Source organism: Zalophus californianus, chromosome 9 (genome assembly GCF_009762305.2).
Source record: "Zalophus californianus isolate mZalCal1 chromosome 9, mZalCal1.pri.v2, whole genome shotgun sequence".
Lineage (NCBI taxonomy): Eukaryota > Metazoa > Chordata > Mammalia > Carnivora > Otariidae > Zalophus > Zalophus californianus.
Window position 1 is genome coordinate 62,686,187 of NC_045603.1, and position 20,141 is coordinate 62,706,327.

The 20,141-nt window shown below is 41.7% G+C and overlaps 1 protein-coding gene across 7 annotated transcripts in view; it reads left to right on the forward strand.

The window, feature by feature from the left end:
- The window catches only part of SLC11A2 (solute carrier family 11 member 2), a 40,595-nt gene that overhangs the window by 13,941 nt on the left and 6,513 nt on the right, over positions 1-20,141 (forward strand). For 5 of the 7 annotated variants that reach the window (XM_027595370.2, XM_027595372.2, XM_027595368.2 and 2 more), the window contains 15 exons: positions 1,707-1,778; positions 3,266-3,414; positions 4,172-4,297; positions 4,729-4,848; positions 6,274-6,380; positions 6,910-6,980; positions 7,088-7,155; positions 8,609-8,764; positions 9,393-9,551; positions 10,353-10,439; positions 11,195-11,314; positions 11,473-11,622; positions 12,762-12,835; positions 13,432-13,585; positions 15,781-15,834. In XM_027595370.2, the coding sequence (XP_027451171.1) occupies positions 1,707-1,778; positions 3,266-3,414; positions 4,172-4,297; positions 4,729-4,848; positions 6,274-6,380; positions 6,910-6,980; positions 7,088-7,155; positions 8,609-8,764; positions 9,393-9,551; positions 10,353-10,439; positions 11,195-11,314; positions 11,473-11,622; positions 12,762-12,835; positions 13,432-13,585; positions 15,781-15,834 (1,667 nt within the window). Of the gene's footprint in view, positions 1-1,706; positions 1,779-3,265; positions 3,415-4,171; positions 4,298-4,728; positions 4,849-6,273; positions 6,381-6,909; positions 6,981-7,087; positions 7,156-8,608; positions 8,765-9,392; positions 9,552-10,352; positions 10,440-11,194; positions 11,315-11,472; positions 11,623-12,761; positions 12,836-13,431; positions 13,586-15,780; positions 18,182-20,141 lie in introns of those variants that run through there. The other 2 variants (XM_027595369.1, XM_027595375.2) reach the window with 2 other exon arrangements.

Genomic DNA, 20,141 nt, shown 5'->3' on the forward strand with positions numbered 1-20,141 from the left:
TAGTCAGTGTTACTGGCATCTACTGGCTGGTGTTAGCCATCTAGTGGGTTTAAACCTGATAGGAGGGACATGGCTAGTTGTCCACTGTAACAAAATACTTGATATTAGTGATTATAGAGACAAAAGATTATGTTTTCTAAATTAGCAAGTGGTGGTATGTTTTACATCTGGGAAGATGGATGAAACCTAGAACGCTTCAGCTCTGAATTCCAAATTCTTTATTTTTTTTATTTTATTTTTTTAAAGATTTTTATTTATTTATTGAGAGAGAGAGAATGGTAGAGAGAGAGCATGAGAGGGAAGGTGGTCAGAGGGAGAGGCAGACTCCCTGCTGAGCAGGGAGCCCGATGCAGGACTCAATCCTGGGACTCCAGGATCATGACCTGAGCCAAAGGCAGTCGCTTAACCAACTGAGCCACCCAGTCACCCTCCAGGGACAGAATATATTGGTAGATTATCTAAGAAAAGAAAGTAGAAGAATGTTCAGATAGGAACAAGGGAGAAGAGAGAAAGACTTCAGTAAAAGATAACTAAGGAGAGGCTTTATAACTTTTTCAGTAGGACCGTTCTTAGTGGGATTTAAGTGGGGGTTGGGGCTAACAGATATTACCTCATCTTTCTCCTTCTAAATTTGAAATCCAGGGCGCCTGGGTGGCTCAGATGGTTAAGCGTCTGCCTTCGGCTCAGGTCAGGATCCCAGGGTCCTGGGATCGGGTCCCGCATTGGGCTCCCTGCTCCTTGGGAGCCTGCTTCTCCCTCTGCCTCTCTCTCTCTGTCTCTCTCTCTGTGTCTCTCATGAATAAATAAAATCTTTAAAAAAATAATAAATTTGAAATCCACTGAGAAATAGATTCCTTAATCAGTAGATTGAAATGTAAAAAAAGCCAACCTTATTGGTGGGGTTGACTGGAGAATATTCCATAGATCTTTGGCCAAATGGGCTTACGACCATCCTCCTCCTCCCCCCAGTTAAACTTAACCTGTCAGGGCGCTAGACCTCTGGGACAACCCCTCGTTAACTCCCTTGCGGGATGGAGAGAAGTGCTGGCATCCTGCAGACTATGCCTAGTCCTTCTGGTGCCTCATCTCTCCCTGAGTGCCCAGGAAGGGAGAGCCATGGTGATTAGTTTCTTCTTTTGGTTGTTGAAGGGTTGGGGAATGAGAAGCATTATAGGGGAAGTCTCTCTCTCCTCAGGGAAATAGGAGGCTGGGAAATAATGGCCCTCCAGTGGTGAGGTGCTATTTTCCCCCCTTTCCAGAAAATTGAATCGTGAGCTTAAATTGTTTCTTAGATCAAAAAGAGTCATAGATCTTTGTCCTTAAAAACTTATAAAAGTTGGGGGAAGTCCATCTGGTTTTAAATAAATACTTGAGTTAATCTGGAAGCAAAGGCAGAGACTGGGGGATTGCTTAGCAGCCTCTTTGTGGATGCTTATTAAAAAGTATTTGCCTACTTCCCTGAGATATCTTTTGCTTCAGTTTGGTTTTAAAGTCTTGCTAGCAAAAAGTGATTAAGACTTTTTAATTTTTATTAAATATCTCTTAATCATACCCTGAAAACTGTAATATTTTCAAGGTTCTTTAATTTAGTAGGAGAATTACTCTTTTCATCTAGTATGGGGTCAGTTGTATGGAGTAACAAAATGCTTGTTCTGAACTTGTTAGTTTATTCTTGCTGATTCCTGTCTCCTTTTTCTCCTTTCCAGAATCCTATTCTAAGTACTTGGACACTCAGGCATCCACCATGGTGTTGGGTCCTGAACAGAAGATGCCAGATGGTAATTTACAGCTTTGTTATTGTCTGATTTTTACTAGGAATTAGGTTTAAATCAGTAATAGAAATTGACCATATTTTCCTTCTTGTCATCTATTACAACAGAAATTGTCCTTAAATCCTCTTCCCTAGCTAACAGTATCATCATAGAGACCTGCTTCAATCAGGTCCAATCCAGTCACCATCTAGTAACTTAGGCTATAAATGATAACCATAAATATCTGTCTCATATCTTATTTCCAATTCTGAGCTGAGCCAAGATAAGCTTCAAGTTTGGTTTCTGTAGCAGTAATGCTTGCAAGGGCAAGTATTAATCACAGGCCTGGCATAAAAACCTTTAGAATGCTTTGGCACTTCACAGCACTGCAGATACGTATATTAAAGAGCAGTAAAATACCGAGCAAGCTCATTAAACTTTGTATTCCATAGATCTTCTGGAGTGTTTTGACTAATTCTTTCTAATTCTAAATTTCCCCTTTAGAAATTCTAAATTTCCCCTTTTCATTCCTTTTCTTTAAATTTCCTCATCAATTCAGGGCCATTTCACACTTCCTATAGAAGGAAAGCTTTTGTTTTTCTAACTGGATGTTGCAAGGATTTCTTGGAAACCCTGACATTAGAGCTCTGTATTTTGAAATTGCCATTTGATAGCTACCAAACTGGGCTTTGTATCCTTCTGGCAGATTAGCCCTTTTCTGTCAGACCCTCCCCTTCCCAGCATTTAAGATTACCTGCAAAATGCAGGAGTCAGAAACACTAATAAGCAGTCTAAGATGAGCCCTCCTGTCACAAGGGTGCCCACACCCCGTGACCTGAAGCGCTTCACTGCAGGCCTTAGGAGGCAAAGGGTTCCTGTTTGGTGGTTTCCCTGCAGCTTCAGATTTTAGCCTAACTGTGGCAGGATTTGTCAACTTCCACATTTTTTTGAGAAGCCTGACAGAGGTATAATGTCCAAGGATGATTCTTTCACTAAGTCCTACCAAATAATGGATGGGGGTGGGGGCTGAGGAGGGTAGTAACCCACTAGACGGACCTAGTTCTGTTCTTCGAAAAGTTAGGATTTTAGGTTACCAGTATGGCTAGTCGGGGAATGTTATATTTTGAGCCCTAGGCATCAGTGTTTTTAGAAGAAAATGAAATGATTCTAAAAATTGCCAACTGAGTATATAGAAGTGTGAAAGTAGGAAAACCATTGTGAGATGAGCGTTAAAACTCATCTAGAGCAAAGTGGCTGGGGAGGAGGGGTGGGAGGGAGCTTTTTTACCATAAGCTTTTTTTACTTCCTGAATTTCCATCCACGTGAATATACTGCCTAGTTAGGAATTAATTTATTGAAAGTATAGATGAAAATAAAATATTAGAAATAAATCGAGTAGAGCCAGGTTGGTCTTGTGCATTTAGGTATTAAAAAGATTTAATTTAAAAGTTGCTAAGGACAAGTTGTTGGTATATTTTGTTCATTTTTCTTTCTTCTCCAACCTGTTAATTTAGATGATGTTTCTGGAGACCATGGGGACTCTCCCAGTCTTGGTACCCTCAACCCAGCCTATAGTACCTCCTCTCTCCCCCGGTCCACTGAGCACTCACAGGAGCCCTTTACCACCTACTTTGATGAGAAGATCACCATTCCTGAGGAGGAGGTTAGTGACAAATCCTTGGAGGAAAACAGTATTTAGGGAAGACTTAGGAGTGAAAAGTCTGCTGGACAACTCAAGATCAACAGCCTCAGATCGAATTTTGGCAAGCAGTCTCTGAAGACAACTTTTGTAATCAGAAGAACTGTTTACAGTAACTGTTCAGGCAAATGAGGGCCTTGAAAACAGCTGCCACGTTACACTAGTGATTATTTTTTGATCTAGAAAGTATGAATTTCATGTTCTTTTTTTACCATGGCTTTTGTCCCTTTTGGGTAGTGATTGGGCACAAGGGTACTGATACTGTTACTTAGGTTTTAGAATGAGAGGCTGATTGATGGAAAGAGCAGGTAAGGGAAGGGTTCTTATATGGACAGAGAAGTGGCCAGTTTATTGATAAGAAGTGGGTAAGATGGGAGTGCCTGGGTGGCTCAGTCGTTCAGCGTCTGCCTTTGGCTCAGGTCATGATCCCAGGGTCCTGGGATCAAGCCCCGAGTTGGGCTCCCTGCTCAGCGAGCCTGCTTCTCCCTCTCACTCTGCATCCCCTGCTGTGCTTTCTCTCTGACAAATAAATAAATAAAATCTTTAAAAAAAAAAAGTGGGTAAGATGGACGTTGAACTTGGACACACCCAGTATCCAACATCCTAAATCCTTTGTTCTTGTGAAGCTGATATTGTTGCTTTATATGTGATAAAATAACAGATTAATAAGATCAGTAGTTCGGAGGTGATAATTAGTTTGATCTCTTCCTCTCTTCTATAGTATTCTTGTTTTAGCTTTCGTAAACTCTGGGCTTTCACGGGACCCGGTTTTCTTATGAGCATTGCCTACTTGGATCCAGGAAACATCGAATCTGATTTGCAGTCTGGAGCAGTGGCTGGATTTAAGGTGAACATCTAGTCCTACCCCTGTCCCTTTTAAAAACACACAGTACACCCTCACATCCTTTCCCCCTACTCTGCCTGTTGGATATCATCAGCGTTGGAGGTTATATGCAGACACTTCATTGGCAGTGACACTTAGGTGAAAAGTACTTTGCCATCTGGTTTTTAAAATTTATTTTATACACATAGTTCGCTTTAACATTTATTTTATCCACTCCACATAGTTTTCCCCGAACAAGGGAGAAACTAAGGCTCAGAAAGATCTGAGGTGACCTAATAGGTTATATGTACAAACTGAAACAGAACTCAGATTATTTGATTCCTGACCTGGGCTCGTTCCTGAATGTAGTATTTCTCATTCACATTACCAAACAACCAAACAAAAACACTCCAGTTGTGTAGTAAGTGTTATGTTGGGATTTTGTTCTTCTCTAGTTGCTCTGGGTTCTTCTGTTGGCCACCGTGGTGGGGCTTCTGCTCCAGCGCCTTGCAGCCAGACTGGGAGTGGTCACGGGGTTGCATCTTGCTGAAGTGTGTCACCGTCAGTATCCCAAGGTGAGCCGGGTAGTGTCCTGTTTGTCACTCATCTCAGAAGAACCTGTGTGTTTGGTGGAACGTGCTGGCCTCATGGTATACTGAAATAGGGGAGGACTTGGTGGTCAGTGCCCTGCGGATGAGTTCCAGGGGAAATGCTGTAGCCCCTCTTGCTGCCAACCCATATTTCTGTACTCCTTCAGAATTTAACTTGAGATTCACTTTTTGCCAGAAAGCTTCCTTAGAAAAATTCAGTTTGAGTAAGTATTTACCATTCATTCTGCCTTCTGACATCTAGCAGTGCCCAGCCCATGGAGGGGTGGGAGTGCTCTGAGCACTTTCATTCATACATCCATATTCCTATTATACATACTTTCTTTTTTGTTTGACTTTGTCATCAATTTGAAAAATAAGGTTTTCTCTTTTACTACAAACTCTCTGTGGCAGGATCTTTGGATTTGTTAATAATTATTTTTCAATTTACCCTGACCCTGGAGGTTACACTGTCTTCCACAACTTTTTTCTGGACATTTTGGGCCTTTCCTGCTATCTAAGGCAGGAATGGACTGGAAAGTAGTTTTAACCTAGGTTCACCTTTAGATAAGATCATGATCTGCCTCTGGTTTGTCCTAAATGTTTAATCTCCTTTCCTGGCTGTGAAAAACTATGCTTATCTGCTTTTTTCCCCCTTATATGCTTCTTAAAAAAAACCTTAGTAATTTATAATTTCTTGTAGTTTCTCTTCATGTATCTTAACAGTTGTTTTTTGTAATAATTTTTTGGCGTAGTAGATACCTGAAGGTATTTTTTTTTCCCTTGGTCTCTGTGAGCCAGTATTAACTAAACTTGTCTTTCACCTGGATTCTTTGACCAGATTAGGTTCCTGCTTTGTTATATGCCACTCAATTTCAACCAGTTTGCCCTGAGTCCCTTTACATATTTGTCATTTTTCACTTGCTTATATATTGTCGTTACATTAGAGTTGACTCCAGCCTCTTCATTTTTGTTTTGTCTCTTCAGCCACGGTCAGGATATTTTCTTCTGTGGTCATTTTCTGTTCTCTCCTGAACAATATTTTGACCATATTAGCATCCTCATTTTCCCCTAAAACTTTTGGATTGTTTTTAGGTAGGAAATTAAGTGGAAATTAATGCTTGGAAATTCCGTTCCTCTATTGAGTGGAAAGTAAGAGAAAAAAATTAGGATCAGCTGCTGTCCTGACCTTGGCTCATAGGCACCACCACACAGAAGCACCCTTGCTTTCTCCAGCTGGGGGCCACAGTGCAATGGTGGGCCAGGTGGAGCCCAGTTCTGGTTCTTCATCTCTAGACCAAAGCCTTATGGAGGACTGTTGATGGGTCAGTGCCAAATGTGAATTCCAAACTGTAGGGAAAGTTCTTAGAAATGATTAATTAGAACCATGTCTTTCTGCTGTTTGGTATTTAGGTCCCACGAATTATCCTATGGCTGATGGTGGAGTTGGCTATCATTGGCTCAGATATGCAAGAAGTTATTGGCTCAGCCATTGCGATCAATCTCCTGTCTGTAGGAAGGTGAGGGGGTTTTCCTCCAGAAAGTAATATTTTGCTAGATTTCAAAGCAAATGTAAAAACAAAAACCAAACTAATTTTCAGTTTTCAAGATTCAATTTAAGTATTTTTTCTGTGGAACCTTTCTGGAGCCACCTTCTCTCCTAGCAGCTGTAGGCTCTATATGTTCTATGTTCTCATGTCGGGTTATTCATCCCTCTATTATATAGTGTGTGACATTGTGTGTTACAATTATTTATTTGTATATCAGTTTCTCCCACTAGACAGTGAGCTCCTTGAGGGATAAGACCCATACTTTTCAGCTTTGTATCCTAAATGTTTGACTTAGTAGACAGTCAGTGTTTGAATGAATGTAATTCATTCAGTTGGTGCTGTGATCCTAAACTACCCAAGGCCTGACTTCCTGCCACTGTCCCCTCCCCGTGAGTCCTTGCTTTTCCAAGTGTTGTCTGTCTGGAGAGCTGTTGGAAAGAAAGTGTTTTTCAACGTTTCCTTTCTTCCTGTTAATCTCCATTTCTTATCTCTGACCTAGGGTTCCTCTCTGGGGTGGAGTTCTCATCACCATTGCAGATACCTTCGTATTTCTCTTTTTGGACAAATATGGTAAGGAGAGTGGGAATGGAGGGGTCAGTCAAAGGAGCTACTTTCCATCATGAGGCTGATGGAGAAGTCTGTCTTCTATGAGCTCACTGTTGCATTTTCCCCTTTAGGCTTACGGAAGCTAGAAGCATTTTTTGGCTTTCTCATCACCATTATGGCCCTCACATTTGGATATGAGGCAAGTGTTGCAGGCTATTCATTACTTTTTATAACCAAAAAAAGATTTTTTTTGCCTTTTCTTTTAAGACCGTATAATGCTAAGATGGTTTAATTGTATCACGTGTTAACAAAAAGCCAAGTTGGCCTAGGCCAATTTTGAAGAAATATGATCTATAGAGACTAGTCTCTGGGAAGGCCTGCTGGGTCTCCTAGGTCAAAAATAACAGATTTTTTAGGACCTTGTAAACTAGCCTCCTTTGTTCCAAGTTGGCTAGCCCCACAAGGAGCAGCCTTGGAGAGGGCTCTGGAGGGAGCTGCAGGGTTATTCCTGGCTGTTAACTTGGAGAGGTTCTAGTTTTGCTTATCCTGGCTTATACCAACTGCAGCTTGAATTTTCTCTGTATTGTGACAGTTAATGAACTATAAAGGATATAGTGGATGTTTCCTGGTTTGTGCCCCAACCCAGATACTCCTCTAAGAATCAGTACCATTATATGCAGTAATAGTAGCTTTCTATGTCCCGTTGTTAGAAACTCATTTTTGCTCATTGGCCTGGCTAAACTTTTTTTTTTAAGATTTTATTTATTTGACAGAGAGATAGCGAGAGCAGGAACACAAGCAGGGGGAGTGGGAGAGGGAGAAGCATGCTTCCCGCTGAGCAGGGAGCCTGATGTGGGGCTTGATCCCAGGACCCTGGGATCATGACCTGAGCTAAAGGCAGATGCTTAACGACTGAGCCACCCAGGCGCTCTGGCCTGGCTAACCTTTTAAAAGTACATGTAATCTGGGGCGCCTGGCTGGCTCAGTTGGTTAAGTGTCTGACTCTTGATTTCGGCTCAGGTCATGATCTCAGGTATCTGATTCTCTCTCTTCCTCTGCCCCTCCTCCTGCTCACACTCTCTGTCTCTCCGTTTATAAAAGAAATAAAATCTTAAAAAAAAAAAAAGCACATCTAATCTGTAAGTAGATTATACAATAGATTAGTCTAAGGCGTCCAAGAGAAATGCTGAACCAGGACAAAGTATGTGCGAGAAGTATTTATGAATGAGTCTCAGCATACATTAGTGGCAAACGTAAGTGATTTTTAGATAAACATAGGTGAATAGAGGCATAAGTATGGATAATCAAGAATTGACTATATTCTTGGGTCTGTCTCATAGGAGTTGTTGTGAAGCTAATGTCAATGAGGCCCTTAGCAGCCGTCTAATTCTTTAGAATGTAAATGACATTCTCCACACATCTACTTTGTATATCTAAAATATGATGTGAAATATTTGGATATCACAGTCCTGAATTCTCAGACCTGGAAGCAAGTCCCTCATACTTCTTGGTTTTCTGATGGTTCTATATTCCTCATTATTCTAGGTGGTTGTTGAAAAGAGTATTGTAAGGAGCAGTGGATGCTGAGTGTTTCCTAGTACTATGTTACACCCCTGGTCTCACGTTCTAATAGTTGTTATGTTGGTATGTAGTATATTACAGTGAAACCCAGCCAGAGCCAGGTACTCAAGGGCATGTTCCTGCCATCCTGTTCAGGCTGTCACACCCCACAGGTCGAGCAGGCTGTGGGCATCGTGGGAGCTGTCATCATGCCACACAATATGTACTTGCATTCTGCCTTAGTCAAGGTGAGCATGGCCCTTATATCTGTGTCATCCAGATAGTTCATGTTTCCTTTAGTTGCAGGGGACACTAGTTTAAAAGCATTAGAGCCCTAAAGGAGTGAAAGGTTTTTCCACGGTTGGATGTTTATAAATTTTACACACTCAGACTCTGTTTTTGTCACAAAGGTGGCCAGAAATAAGTGACCCCACAGAGAAACTGGGACTAAAACTCTTCATAATAGGTCCAAAAGTACACCAAATCTCTTGTGTTTAAATCCCAAAAGACTGAGTGACCTTGAAGAGATAAGGAGTAAAGAGCCCAACCAAGGTTTTATCAGTCAGTCTTATACAGTAGTTTCCTGGAAGATTTCAGAGACCTTTATAATTAAGGTTGTTAGGACTGAAAATCAGGTTGTTTTTGTATGTCCGTGGTTCTTCTAGCCACAATAACTGAGAGCTCAGTAGTACAGTCATCATTTCCTGTTTGGGGAACGTGCAGTGTTGTCAGAGGGTCATGAAGTCCTTACTCACTTAATGAACTGGGATGTAAGTAAGTTTTCTCACATTTCTTATGGTCAGTTGTTTGCCGAAATGTTACTAGGAATCGTGTTCTAACTAATCAAAAAATGACTACTGGTGTTTATCTCTCTAGTCCAGACAGGTAAACCGAGCCAATAAGCAGGAAGTTCGAGAAGCTAATAAGTACTTTTTCATTGAATCCTGCATTGCACTCTTTGTTTCCTTCATCATCAACGTCTTTGTCGTCTCAGTCTTTGCCGAAGCATTTTTTGAGAAAACCAACGACCAGGTGGTGAGTAAGCCAGGGTCATGAGTGGTAGTGAATGTGAGGGTAGTGAAGGCTGGAATAGGGTAGGCAAAATAACAGTGACTTGGAGCTCAAGGAAAACAGATCTCCAGCCTTAGGGCTGCCCCCTCATCACTGCACTAGTCAGGGTCTACAGTCTGCGGGCAGACCAAGCCTAGACCCATGTTTCCCAGCTATTGGCTCAGAAGGGAGTTTGCCTCAGAATAGCAAAGATTGCCTTACGCTGTTGTGTTTGTGGCTTCATGTCTCTTGGGCTCTTTGTCATCCCTTTTTGTTTCCTGTTTATCAACCGCCAGCCTGCTTGCCAGTCCTGCCATTTGGAGGTGAGGACGGATAGGGAGAAGTCAACAAACAGAAAGCAGAAACTGGCTGAGATACACTCTTTTGCATTTTGAATTCACTATCATCTTCATTCCTGATTGCCTATCTATAGGACCTCTGACACCTGGCTCTGCTTTGACTAAGGAGTCCTCTCATATTTCTTAAGGGCCCTCTCCTCCTCCCATCACTTAAAGCCAGCCAGCATTCACGTATTACCAGGCACACTCTTAACTCAGTAAATGTTTTTGATGGCATGAGGGTATAGAAGGATTATGGAAGAAGACCACAACTGCCTTTGCTGCCAGTCCCTGCTCGTGTTACACCCTGTATCCAGTGTCTTACCTCCAGCCTGTGTCTCCTAGATAACTTGAATGTGACCCATAGTTTGTGATCTGCAGGAGAACTCCTCTGGTCTGGTCCTTGCCTCAAAAATAAAAGTTGCCCCTAAACTGCTTTGCGTTCCAGATTGCAGTCTGTAGAAATAACAGCAGTCCCCACACTCACCTTTTTCCTGACGATAACTCGACACTGACTGTGGACATCTACAAAGGGGTAAGCCTTTTCAGATTTGTGATCACTGCTCCTGAATCAGTATTCTTGGCACAGTGTCTGATCTTTCCTGTGGGTTCACTTTGGAGCTGAACCTATCTTCTCTGGAGTGTCATTTATTTCAGAGGTCTAGATGCCACACAAGCATTTCTGGATTACATGGGAGGGAATAGAGGATCAGCTGAAAATGAACTGTATCAGCAATTCCCAGAGTTATGTTGATATTATATTGTTTTATAGGATGTGAATTGGGGGAGACTAAAGAAAGTACTCCTAGTAAAGTATTCTTTATTGGGACCTCTCAGTCCTTTTTATGCTGGTTACATTATGAATCTCCCAAGAGTAGAATACATAATTTATGTAGTATTTCCCAAATGTATTTGACCTTTCTCTTCACTCTTGTTATTATCTTCCAGAATAGTGTGTTACGTAATATAATTTGGGAAATGTTGTGTAGACTTTTTTCTTTTTTTTTTTTTAAACATATTTAAGATATAAGTTGAGGATGAAGGCTTTAGGAACTTGGAGAAAAGACTGAGCAGAGGAATGAAGGAATATCCAGCAAAATTTATGTTGAAGGCCTCTAAAATGAGGTCAGGTCCTGAGTCTAGCTTCTGGGGAGTAGCGCCCAGCACAGTACGTGGTGTAGGGTTGGTACGTAGCAAAAGAAGAGGGAGAAATGCTGCAGAGAAATTCTGTTTTGGTCATTGTCTAAGCAGATCATTGACACAAACATCTTTCTCCCCTGCCTCTCCCAGGGTGTTGTACTAGGATGTTACTTTGGGCCAGCTGCACTCTATATCTGGGCAGTGGGGATCCTGGCTGCAGGACAGAGCTCCACCATGACAGGAACTTACTCTGGCCAGTTTGTCATGGAGGTATGTGCTGTTTTGACTGGTATAGATTAGAGGAAGAAAATATTGATTGCCCTTTTGTTACTTCTTAATCCCATGTTTCTAGGATCTTCCCGAACCTCCCCAAACCTTTCTCTGTTTCCTGTTCTAGGCATTCATCCTGCTTCTGTGTTTTCTTCCAGGGATTCCTGAACCTAAAATGGTCACGCTTTGCCCGAGTGATTCTCACCCGCTCTATTGCCATCATCCCTACTCTGCTTGTTGCTATCTTCCAGGATGTAGAGCATCTAACGGGGATGAATGACTTCCTGAATGTTCTGCAGAGCTTACAGGTGAGGAGGGAGCTGGGGAAACTCCCATCCCATTTAATTAGGCAGCATTATATATTGCCCGTAGGTACCAAGCCTGTAGTGCTGGGTGCTGGGGAAAATTCAGAGGAAGAAAGAGGCACAGTCTCAGTCTGCAGTAAATGTATGGAATCCCTGGTATCTAAAAAACTTTTAGAAATGGTTTGGTTTATAAAAGCATGTTGAGGGGCGCTTGGGTGGCTCAGTCGGTTAAGCATCTGCCTTCAGCTCAGGTCATGATCCCAGGGTCCTGGGATGGAGCCCTGTGTTCAGCCCCACATCAGGCTCCCTGCTTAGTGGGGAGCCTGCTTCTCCCTCTGCCTCTGCCTGCAGCTCCCCTGCTTGTGCTCTCTCTCTCTCTCTCTCTCTCTCTGTCCAATAAATAAATGACATCTTTTTAAAAAGGGGCGCCTGGGTGGCTCAGTTGGTTAAGCATCTGGCTCAGCTCGGGTCGTGATCCCAGGGTCCTGGGATTGAGCCCCACTTCGGGCTCCTTGCTCAGTGGGGAGTCTCCTCCCTCTGCCTGCCGCTCCCCCTGCTTGTGCTCTTTCTCGCTCTCAAATAAATAAAAATCTTAAAAAAAAAAAAAAGCCTAGGGCACCTGGGTGGCTCAGTTGTTAAGCATCTGCCTTTGGCTCAGGTCATGATTGCAGGGTCCTGGGATTGAGCCCCGCATCGGGCTCTCTGTTCAGTGGGAAGCCTGCTTCTCCCTCTCCCACTCCCCCTGCTTGTGTTCCCTCTCTCTCTATCAGATAAATAAAATCTTAAAATAAAATAAAAGCCTGTTGAATGGGAATTATCTGCTATAATTACATATAGAGTATAAAATTACTGTTTTTAATCCAAGCAAACATTAAATAACACAGGACACTGCTAGGTCCTATTGAGGTTAAAAAGGCAAGGCAGATACGAATGTTTATAAAGATACAGGATCAGAATCAATGCTAAATTAATGACGGCTCTACAGGTTTCAACATAAGGCATGAGCATCTTGGGATGATAGGAATAATTTCTCATGGGGTAGATGAGGCGGGATGTGTGTTTCCCTTGTGCTAACAGTGCTGCTCTTGGGGGTAATACAAGGATCTCCAGTAGCTCTATCTGATCTTCTTTCTCTTTTCCAGCTTCCCTTTGCTCTGATACCCATCCTCACGTTTACAAGCTTGCGGCCAGTTATGAATGACTTTGCCAATGGAATGTGAGTGTACTTCTCTCAGTTCCCCAAAAATACGTGGGGGAAGCATGTCTTCATTGAATAGGCCAGTCAGAAAATGAGTCATGGAGGGGAACCACATGTTTTGAGAGGTGAATGCTGGAGCTGCCCCCCTCAGTCTTTGGCTCAGAGAACAAAGACTGTGAATGTGGTAAAAAAGGCAAGCACGTTTTTCATTTCTAGCAGGAGAAAGTTCTGCTCTTAGGGCTTTATTAATTCTTCAGCTTTAGTCACTGAAGTGTAAAGCACCTTAATTCCATGTTAAATGATCTTAATGAGAAAACCATAAACAAATACCTTTTATATACATCTTGAAAGGGTATGGGGTTTTTGAAATTGTTGCATCTCTAGGTACTCAGGACTTGTTGCATTTCTAGGGACTTAAATATTAAGGATTATTTGAGAGTATTTTCCCCCCTCTTTCTCCCTATTGGTGGTCTTACTTGGGACATAGTAAGAACAATTTTCAGTTCATTTTGAGATGCCTCTTACTCCTGTCCTGTCTACCCTACCGGACAGTGTCCTTTTCTGCTTATGAATGGGTTGGACTGTTCCACCAGTGACTGATGCTTCTTTTACAGAGGCTGGAGGATTGCAGGCGGGATATTGGTCCTTATCGTCTGTTCCATCAACATGTACTTTGTCCTGGTTTATGTCCAGGAACTCGGGCATGTGGCATTGTATGTGGTAGCTGCTGTGGTCAGTGTGGCTTATCTGAGCTTTGTGTTTTACCTGGTAAGTCCATTCAGGAGGGGCAGAGGTGTAGGTGTCAGAGATGGTAGAGATGGGGCTTATTAACACCAAAATGAAAGGACCCAAAAGAGCACGTAGCAGTCTTTTTTTTAAGCACATAGCAGTCCTATCTCCAGGTTAATGAGACAGTTTACATGAAATTAAGTCAACTGTGGTTAAATGGTATTTTTAACTGTAAGATTTATTTTGATTCTTAAGAGCTGTCATGTCACTTCTGTCTGGTTTCCATTCTTAATAATTCCTGATAAGAGGGGCACCTGGGTGGCTCAGTCAGTTAGGCATCTGCCTTTGGCTCAGGTCAAGATCTCAGGGTTCTGGGATTAAGCCTCATTTCAGGCTCCCTGCTCAGTGGGGAGTCTGTTTCTCCCTCTCCCTCTGCCCGCTCATGCTTGTGCTCGCTTGCGCTCAAATAAATAAATAAATAACTTAAAAAAAAAAATTCCTGATAAGAGAGTGTAGTGTGTTTGAGGAATTAAAAGAACAGTATAGAAAGGGAGTGGCATAAGATTTTAATAGCTCTTTACTAAAGAAAGAATAGTGATATTCTCTCATTGAATTACTCTTGAGTTATTTAAAAATGATGGTTATAAAATCATAGCTACACAGAAAATGAATGTAGAATAATGTGTTCCAAGATAATAAATATTTTTTTTCAAAAATTGGGTAAATTATGTAAAAAATGGTGATAGTAGCTGTGTTAGGATGTTTCCTTGATGGATATATTCTTTTCTCTATTTTCCAAATCTTCTATAACATTACTAATAGTAATGGAAAATAGTTCTAGCAACAAAAACAACAAATGCTCCTCCCTGTTCTGTACAGATTTCTCTGAAAAATGCATGTGTGGTGTTAGGGACAGCAGAATTTATACCATACATGCTGCAGAGAATGGTTAAGGATGGAGCCTGGAGACCTGCTGATCTTTTTAGCTCTTACCTAGTCCCCATGCCAGTATCTGTCACAGGTTAAGTACTAGATTGAGAAAATCACTTTAGTGACTATTGAAAAATTATGTCCTGGATTTATTTATTTTTTCTTCTCTCTTCCCCAGTATACTGAGCACACTAGGATTATGCTGAACCTATATTCTAAGGATTTACCCCAAGGAAACCCAAGTAACTGAACATGTCCTTGACAGGAATTATTTTAAAAATTCACTATAGAAGATAAGGGAATCCTTCCTTCCTACAAATTAGCTATGAAGAGACTGAGTTGTCCTCAGTCACCCTGAGACCGTCAAGGTTGTTGAAGCCTCATTTTTAGGCTGAGGACTGATTCAGGGTCGGTTACTGCTGTTAAACCCCAAAACACGTACTTCATAGAGTAGTTTGGGATACTATCCCAGTTGTATTGGTCTGTCGGTCATTACCTCCACCTGTGCCTGCGTCATGAGGAATGGGGTAGGACTGAAGAAAAAGGGTCTTCAGGGAACTCCCAGTTGGCAAAAGAAACAAACGACAAGCACAAAGCAGTAGGAACCGGCAACTTGATATTGAAAATAGTATGAAGAAACTTTGTTGAGGAAGGCAGATTCCAGGATGTCTTGAAGGGGGTAAGGGGTTGGAAGAATGACTTGTGCAACCTGGGTGGTAGGAGATGAGCAGAGCTAGATACATATTCAAGGAAGAGAGCAGGGGGGCACCTGGGTGGCTCAGTCAGTTGAGTGTCTGCCTTCGGTTCAGGTCATGATCCCAGGGTCCTGGGATCAAGTCCTGCATCAGGCTCCTTGCTCAGTAGGGAGCCTGCTTCTCCCTCTGCCTGCCTATCGCCCTGTTCGTGCTCTCTCTCTCTCTCTCCCTCCCTCTATCTCTCTCTGACAAAGAAAGAAATAAATCTTAAGAAAAAAAAAAAGGAAGGGCGCCTGGGTGGCTCAGTTGGTTAAGCGACTGCCTTCGGCTCAGGTCATGATCCTGGAGTCCCGGGATCGAGTCCCGCATCGGGCTCCCTGCTCAGCGGGAAGTCTGCTTCTCCCTCTGACCCTCTTCCCTCTCATGCTCTCTATCTCTCATTCTCTCTCTCTCAAATAAATAAATAAAATCTTTAAAAAAAAGAAAAAAAAAAGAAAAAAAAAAAGGAAGAGAGCAGGTTTGCATCTGAGCAGTACAGTGTGAGCCGTCATGATGGGGAGAGGGGTCTGCAGAGAGGTTGGTGAATGATGACCATACTTTATCTTTCAGGGTTGGCAATGTTTGATTGCATTGGGCATGTCCTTCCTGGACTGTGCGCACACGGTAAGCATCTCTAAAGTCCTGCTGACCGGAGAAGCCACTGGTGGCTATACTAAGTAAACACTGGATCAGTCTGTCTTCCACAAGTATAGCCATCAGAGCCAGTGTGTTTCTGTGGTTTACTGTGTGAACATAGCCAAAAGTATGTGCTGTTGCACAGACTGCATTTAAGACTCAACTCTTTGTTGGGAAAGACTTTGTTTCAATATATGTTTGAAAGATGGAATTTTTTTTTTCTTCCTGACCTCCTAACCTGGGAAATAGATTAGATAGGATCTTTGAAAAGCTGACATTTGCTGCTATCATTCCAACACATACTCTTAAGTAGCTGCCCAGGGGCCAGCTTGTTTTATCCTTTTGAGAGATAATCCTATGTGCATGCTTCTTAACCAGGCTATGTGTTAAAAAAAAAACATATTTGAGAAATGTAATAAAGTTTTCATAAGATAAATTACAGGATGGGTATGCAGGTTTTGTTTATAAAAAGATAAAAGGCTGAGAAATACTTTTTTTCTTATGCATACCCTGTCAGTTATTTTGATTATAAAAAGATAAAATCTCAATGAAACTGGTTTCATCCATATTGAATATAAAATTATGAAGCATCTCCCTCTTTCAGGTTCAGGATTGTTTTAACTTATTTCCGCTTTAAATTTCTTGGTGGAAGTTAAGAGGGATGAGAAAGGATAAAGCTGGTGCTAAACACACAAATAGCAAAGCTGACATGTAGCTAGTGGTTATTAATCACCTTGGAAAATCACTGAGCAGATTTTCCTCAGAGATCGAAAGCTTATCAGGATTTTCTTTTAAGTCCTGATTTTCTTAACTTTCATGTTAGTACAGAGCTTTCCCGATGATATTTATTCTTGAGCACATAGAGTTGTAAAACCTTCACCTTCCTCATTCAGGAGGTTGGTTATAGAAAAAGATGGTAGCCTTTATGAACTGACATGAGATTTTGGAATGAGAAGAGACTTTAAAGGAAAGAAGAGCCATCTATTTTATTCCTAAAAGACACCTCCTACCAGAATTGTCATGGTTTTCCGAAGCATGCCCAAGACAACTTGCAAGGCAGTCTCAGGAGCTGTGGACCTAATTGTTGCAAAGCTCTTTCTCTCTCTCAGCAAGTCAGTAGGAATCACTGTGATTGAAAAGTTCTCTCTCAGCAAGGTTGCACTGGGCTACCTCTCTTCAGCCATTCCCTCAGAGGGAAAAACTTTGAGACCAGATGGTGGAGCTCTGGAGTCAGAGGACGTGGGTCCCTTCAGCATGAAGCTGCAGCTCTTCAGCCACTGCTGACATTTTTACATGTGGAGCCTGAGATTATGTGATTATATCCAATCAATTCACATTTGTCTGGTGGAGATAAATAATCAAGTCTGTTACAGCCATGGACTTGATGAGAATAGTAATGGGAATGGCATTGAAGGACTTCTCATTTTGGGGACTTTCCTTCTAGAGTCCGGGTTGATTGATATTCTCTATTCATCTGAGCCCCTAAATGCATTATTGCTGATATTTTGCACACAGTCAAGAGTACAGATTGGATGGATTGTCTTTCAAAAGGCATTAAGGATAAACTGCTGTGTATCACTGACCATACCTTATCTTAGCCCCTTGAGTAATATAGCACAGGATCATGAAAGATAAATTTCCCTCACTGTTCGTCCTCACATCTGCCCCTCTCCATGTCATTATTCCCCAAACTGGTCATAAGGGCACTCTGTGAAGATACTAGGGACTGACATCTTAATCTCTCATCTGGTTGGACTAGGTGAAGGCAAAATTGACAAGAAAAATTTTTTGTAAAGACAGTACAATAATACTTACAACCTTTGCCCTGAGTCTGGGTAGGTCCAGTCAGTCTCAGATTCACAGTATTTAGAAGTTCAGGTAAAGCTGCTTGTTTTCTTTTGAAAGTTTTGCTTATGACTTAATATGATGGAAAATTTCCTCCCAGTTAAGTGGCATTTTATATGTGTGGTGTTTGACGGTGTTAAAAATACTCCTATACTGTATTCCATTTGATCCTGTCAGAATGAAAGTATACTTCAACCAGTACTCTGGGTGCAATAAACACTGCTGTGAAGTCTCCCAGTGCCAGCATGTGGTGTTTGTGCCGAATGTTAAAAGTATACAGTTGTACTTTATGTAAAGTGTTCCTTGTTCTCCATAAATGTGACATGAAGTAATTGTGCTGTTACAGCACACCAGGAGTTAATGGATGGGGAAGAGCTGTAGTTTGGCTCCTGTGAGGTCCTACTAGTGTTATTACAAGTGGTTACAACTGAGCTGTTCGTGCCCATTTAACAGTATGTAAACTGGTTTGTAATTAAAAATTTTTCCTTTCCCTGTTTGGTTTCCTGGGTATTTTTTTTAACCTTGAAAATACTTCCGGGGATGCCTGGGTGGCTCAGTCAGTTAAGTGTCTGCCTTCGGCTCAGGTCATGATCCAAGGGTCCTGAGACCAAGCCCAGCATCAGGCTCCTTGCTCAGCAGGGAGCCCGCCGCTCCTCATACTTGCACTTGCGCGCGCTCTGACAAATAAATAATAAAAATAAAATCTTAAAAAGAAAAAATATTTCCAAAATACTGCAGCATCAGCCACCACCTAGGTGACATTTTAAGCCCATATTGTTAGTGATTCTTTTAAAGGGATGGAGGTGTAAATAGGTTTAGTCCCTGGAAGACTTGGTGAACTGCAGACCCCAAACACTAATACCAGTTTACCCACTTAGTCAAATAGTTTTGCTGTTGCTAAAGGTCACATCATTGCCATATTTAAACTAAAAAAAATTGTTATTCTGCCTTTTTTTGCTCTAAGCTGAACATTTTTCTATCTGTAGTCTTGTTTCACCGTTGAAGTATGCTTTTATATTCCGTATGTGCTGCCAATAAAAAGTATGAGTATTTGAAAAGAAAAACCAAAATTGCTTAGCTTAAAAATTGAAAGCATTTTGGCAGAACTGATATAAATGGAAATATTGTCACCATTTAATAAAACAAAACTCAGGCATAGTAAACTACAGGCCCTGTCACCATACCAATGACAGGAAAGTCAGCACTTCATTTATCCCAAGGTTGTCACTAGAACTTCATTTTCCCTTTCTCTGTTGTAAGATTTTCCTGTGTGTCTTACAGGAGCCAAATACTGTAACAGGATAGAAGTAATCTGGGAATTCTGTTCTCAGTGTTATCCTCCCTCATTTAGCTCTCCCTTCTTAATCTGGGTTTAATTTCAGAACTAAAATAAGATGTAACAATTTGAAGATCCTGATTGGAGACATTTCTTTTAGCTTCGCCCTCTGGGATGCTTTCTGCTCCTTTATTGGATAGGACCAATGAATCTAAACGTATCAGCTTCTCTTGGCACCTTAGTTTATGAATGTTAAAAACGGCTAACACTGACTACTATGTGCTAGTCCTGGTCTGAGCACTCCTCTGACCTCGTTTAATTGTTATAACAAGAGGATCAGCCTCTTTATAGATGAGGCGATTGAAAGGCCAGAAAGTAACTTCCCCACATCACATTGCTCATAAATAGGCAATTGGCGTTTCAACTTGAATAGCTTAACTCCAGAGCCCACATTGTCATTACCAAACCATCCTATATAATACATAGTACACATTTCATGCAAGGTTAAGACACCAAGCTGGGTGTTTGGCAGGACCAGGAACACATCAAAGCATTTGGGTGATACTCTGATTATAGAGTATGTTTTAGCTCACAAGTTGCCAACTGGTAAACTAATTTTGTTTGGACTGTGCTAAATTTGAAACAACTTTGAATGCTTTTTGGTAAGCATTTGTCTGCCAGATGAACAGGGCAGGGCCCTCTGTGATCCCACCCCAGTGGTAGCTAAGAACTGTTAAGCTTACTCATTTGCACTACCTCTCTGCCCCTGACAGTATTTAGCCTATTCCTCTGTCGTTTCTCAGTGTCTCAGACAAACTTCAACAAGGAGGTTCTGTCTAGTAAGTCATCTGAGTTACTCTGGGGATCACAGGACTAATAATGCAACCCTTGCCTACTACATAATGGGGAAGCCCACCACCTCAGCGCTTGTGAAAAGGCTGCAGTGAATTTATAGTGTATCTGACAATCGCTCTTGGTTACTAAAACCTGAGACATAAGACCTGAAGTGAATAAGGAGGCTTGTCTGAAGAGTTGTCTTTGCCCCAAGGCTAGTGTTAGTCACTGTACTTAGAATAGTTTTATCTTGGGTTTCATCTGGGGTCATCTTCACATAGCCATCACAAGCCTGTGAGGTATACGGGGCAATTTGTAATATGTTAAAAAGTTACATTTG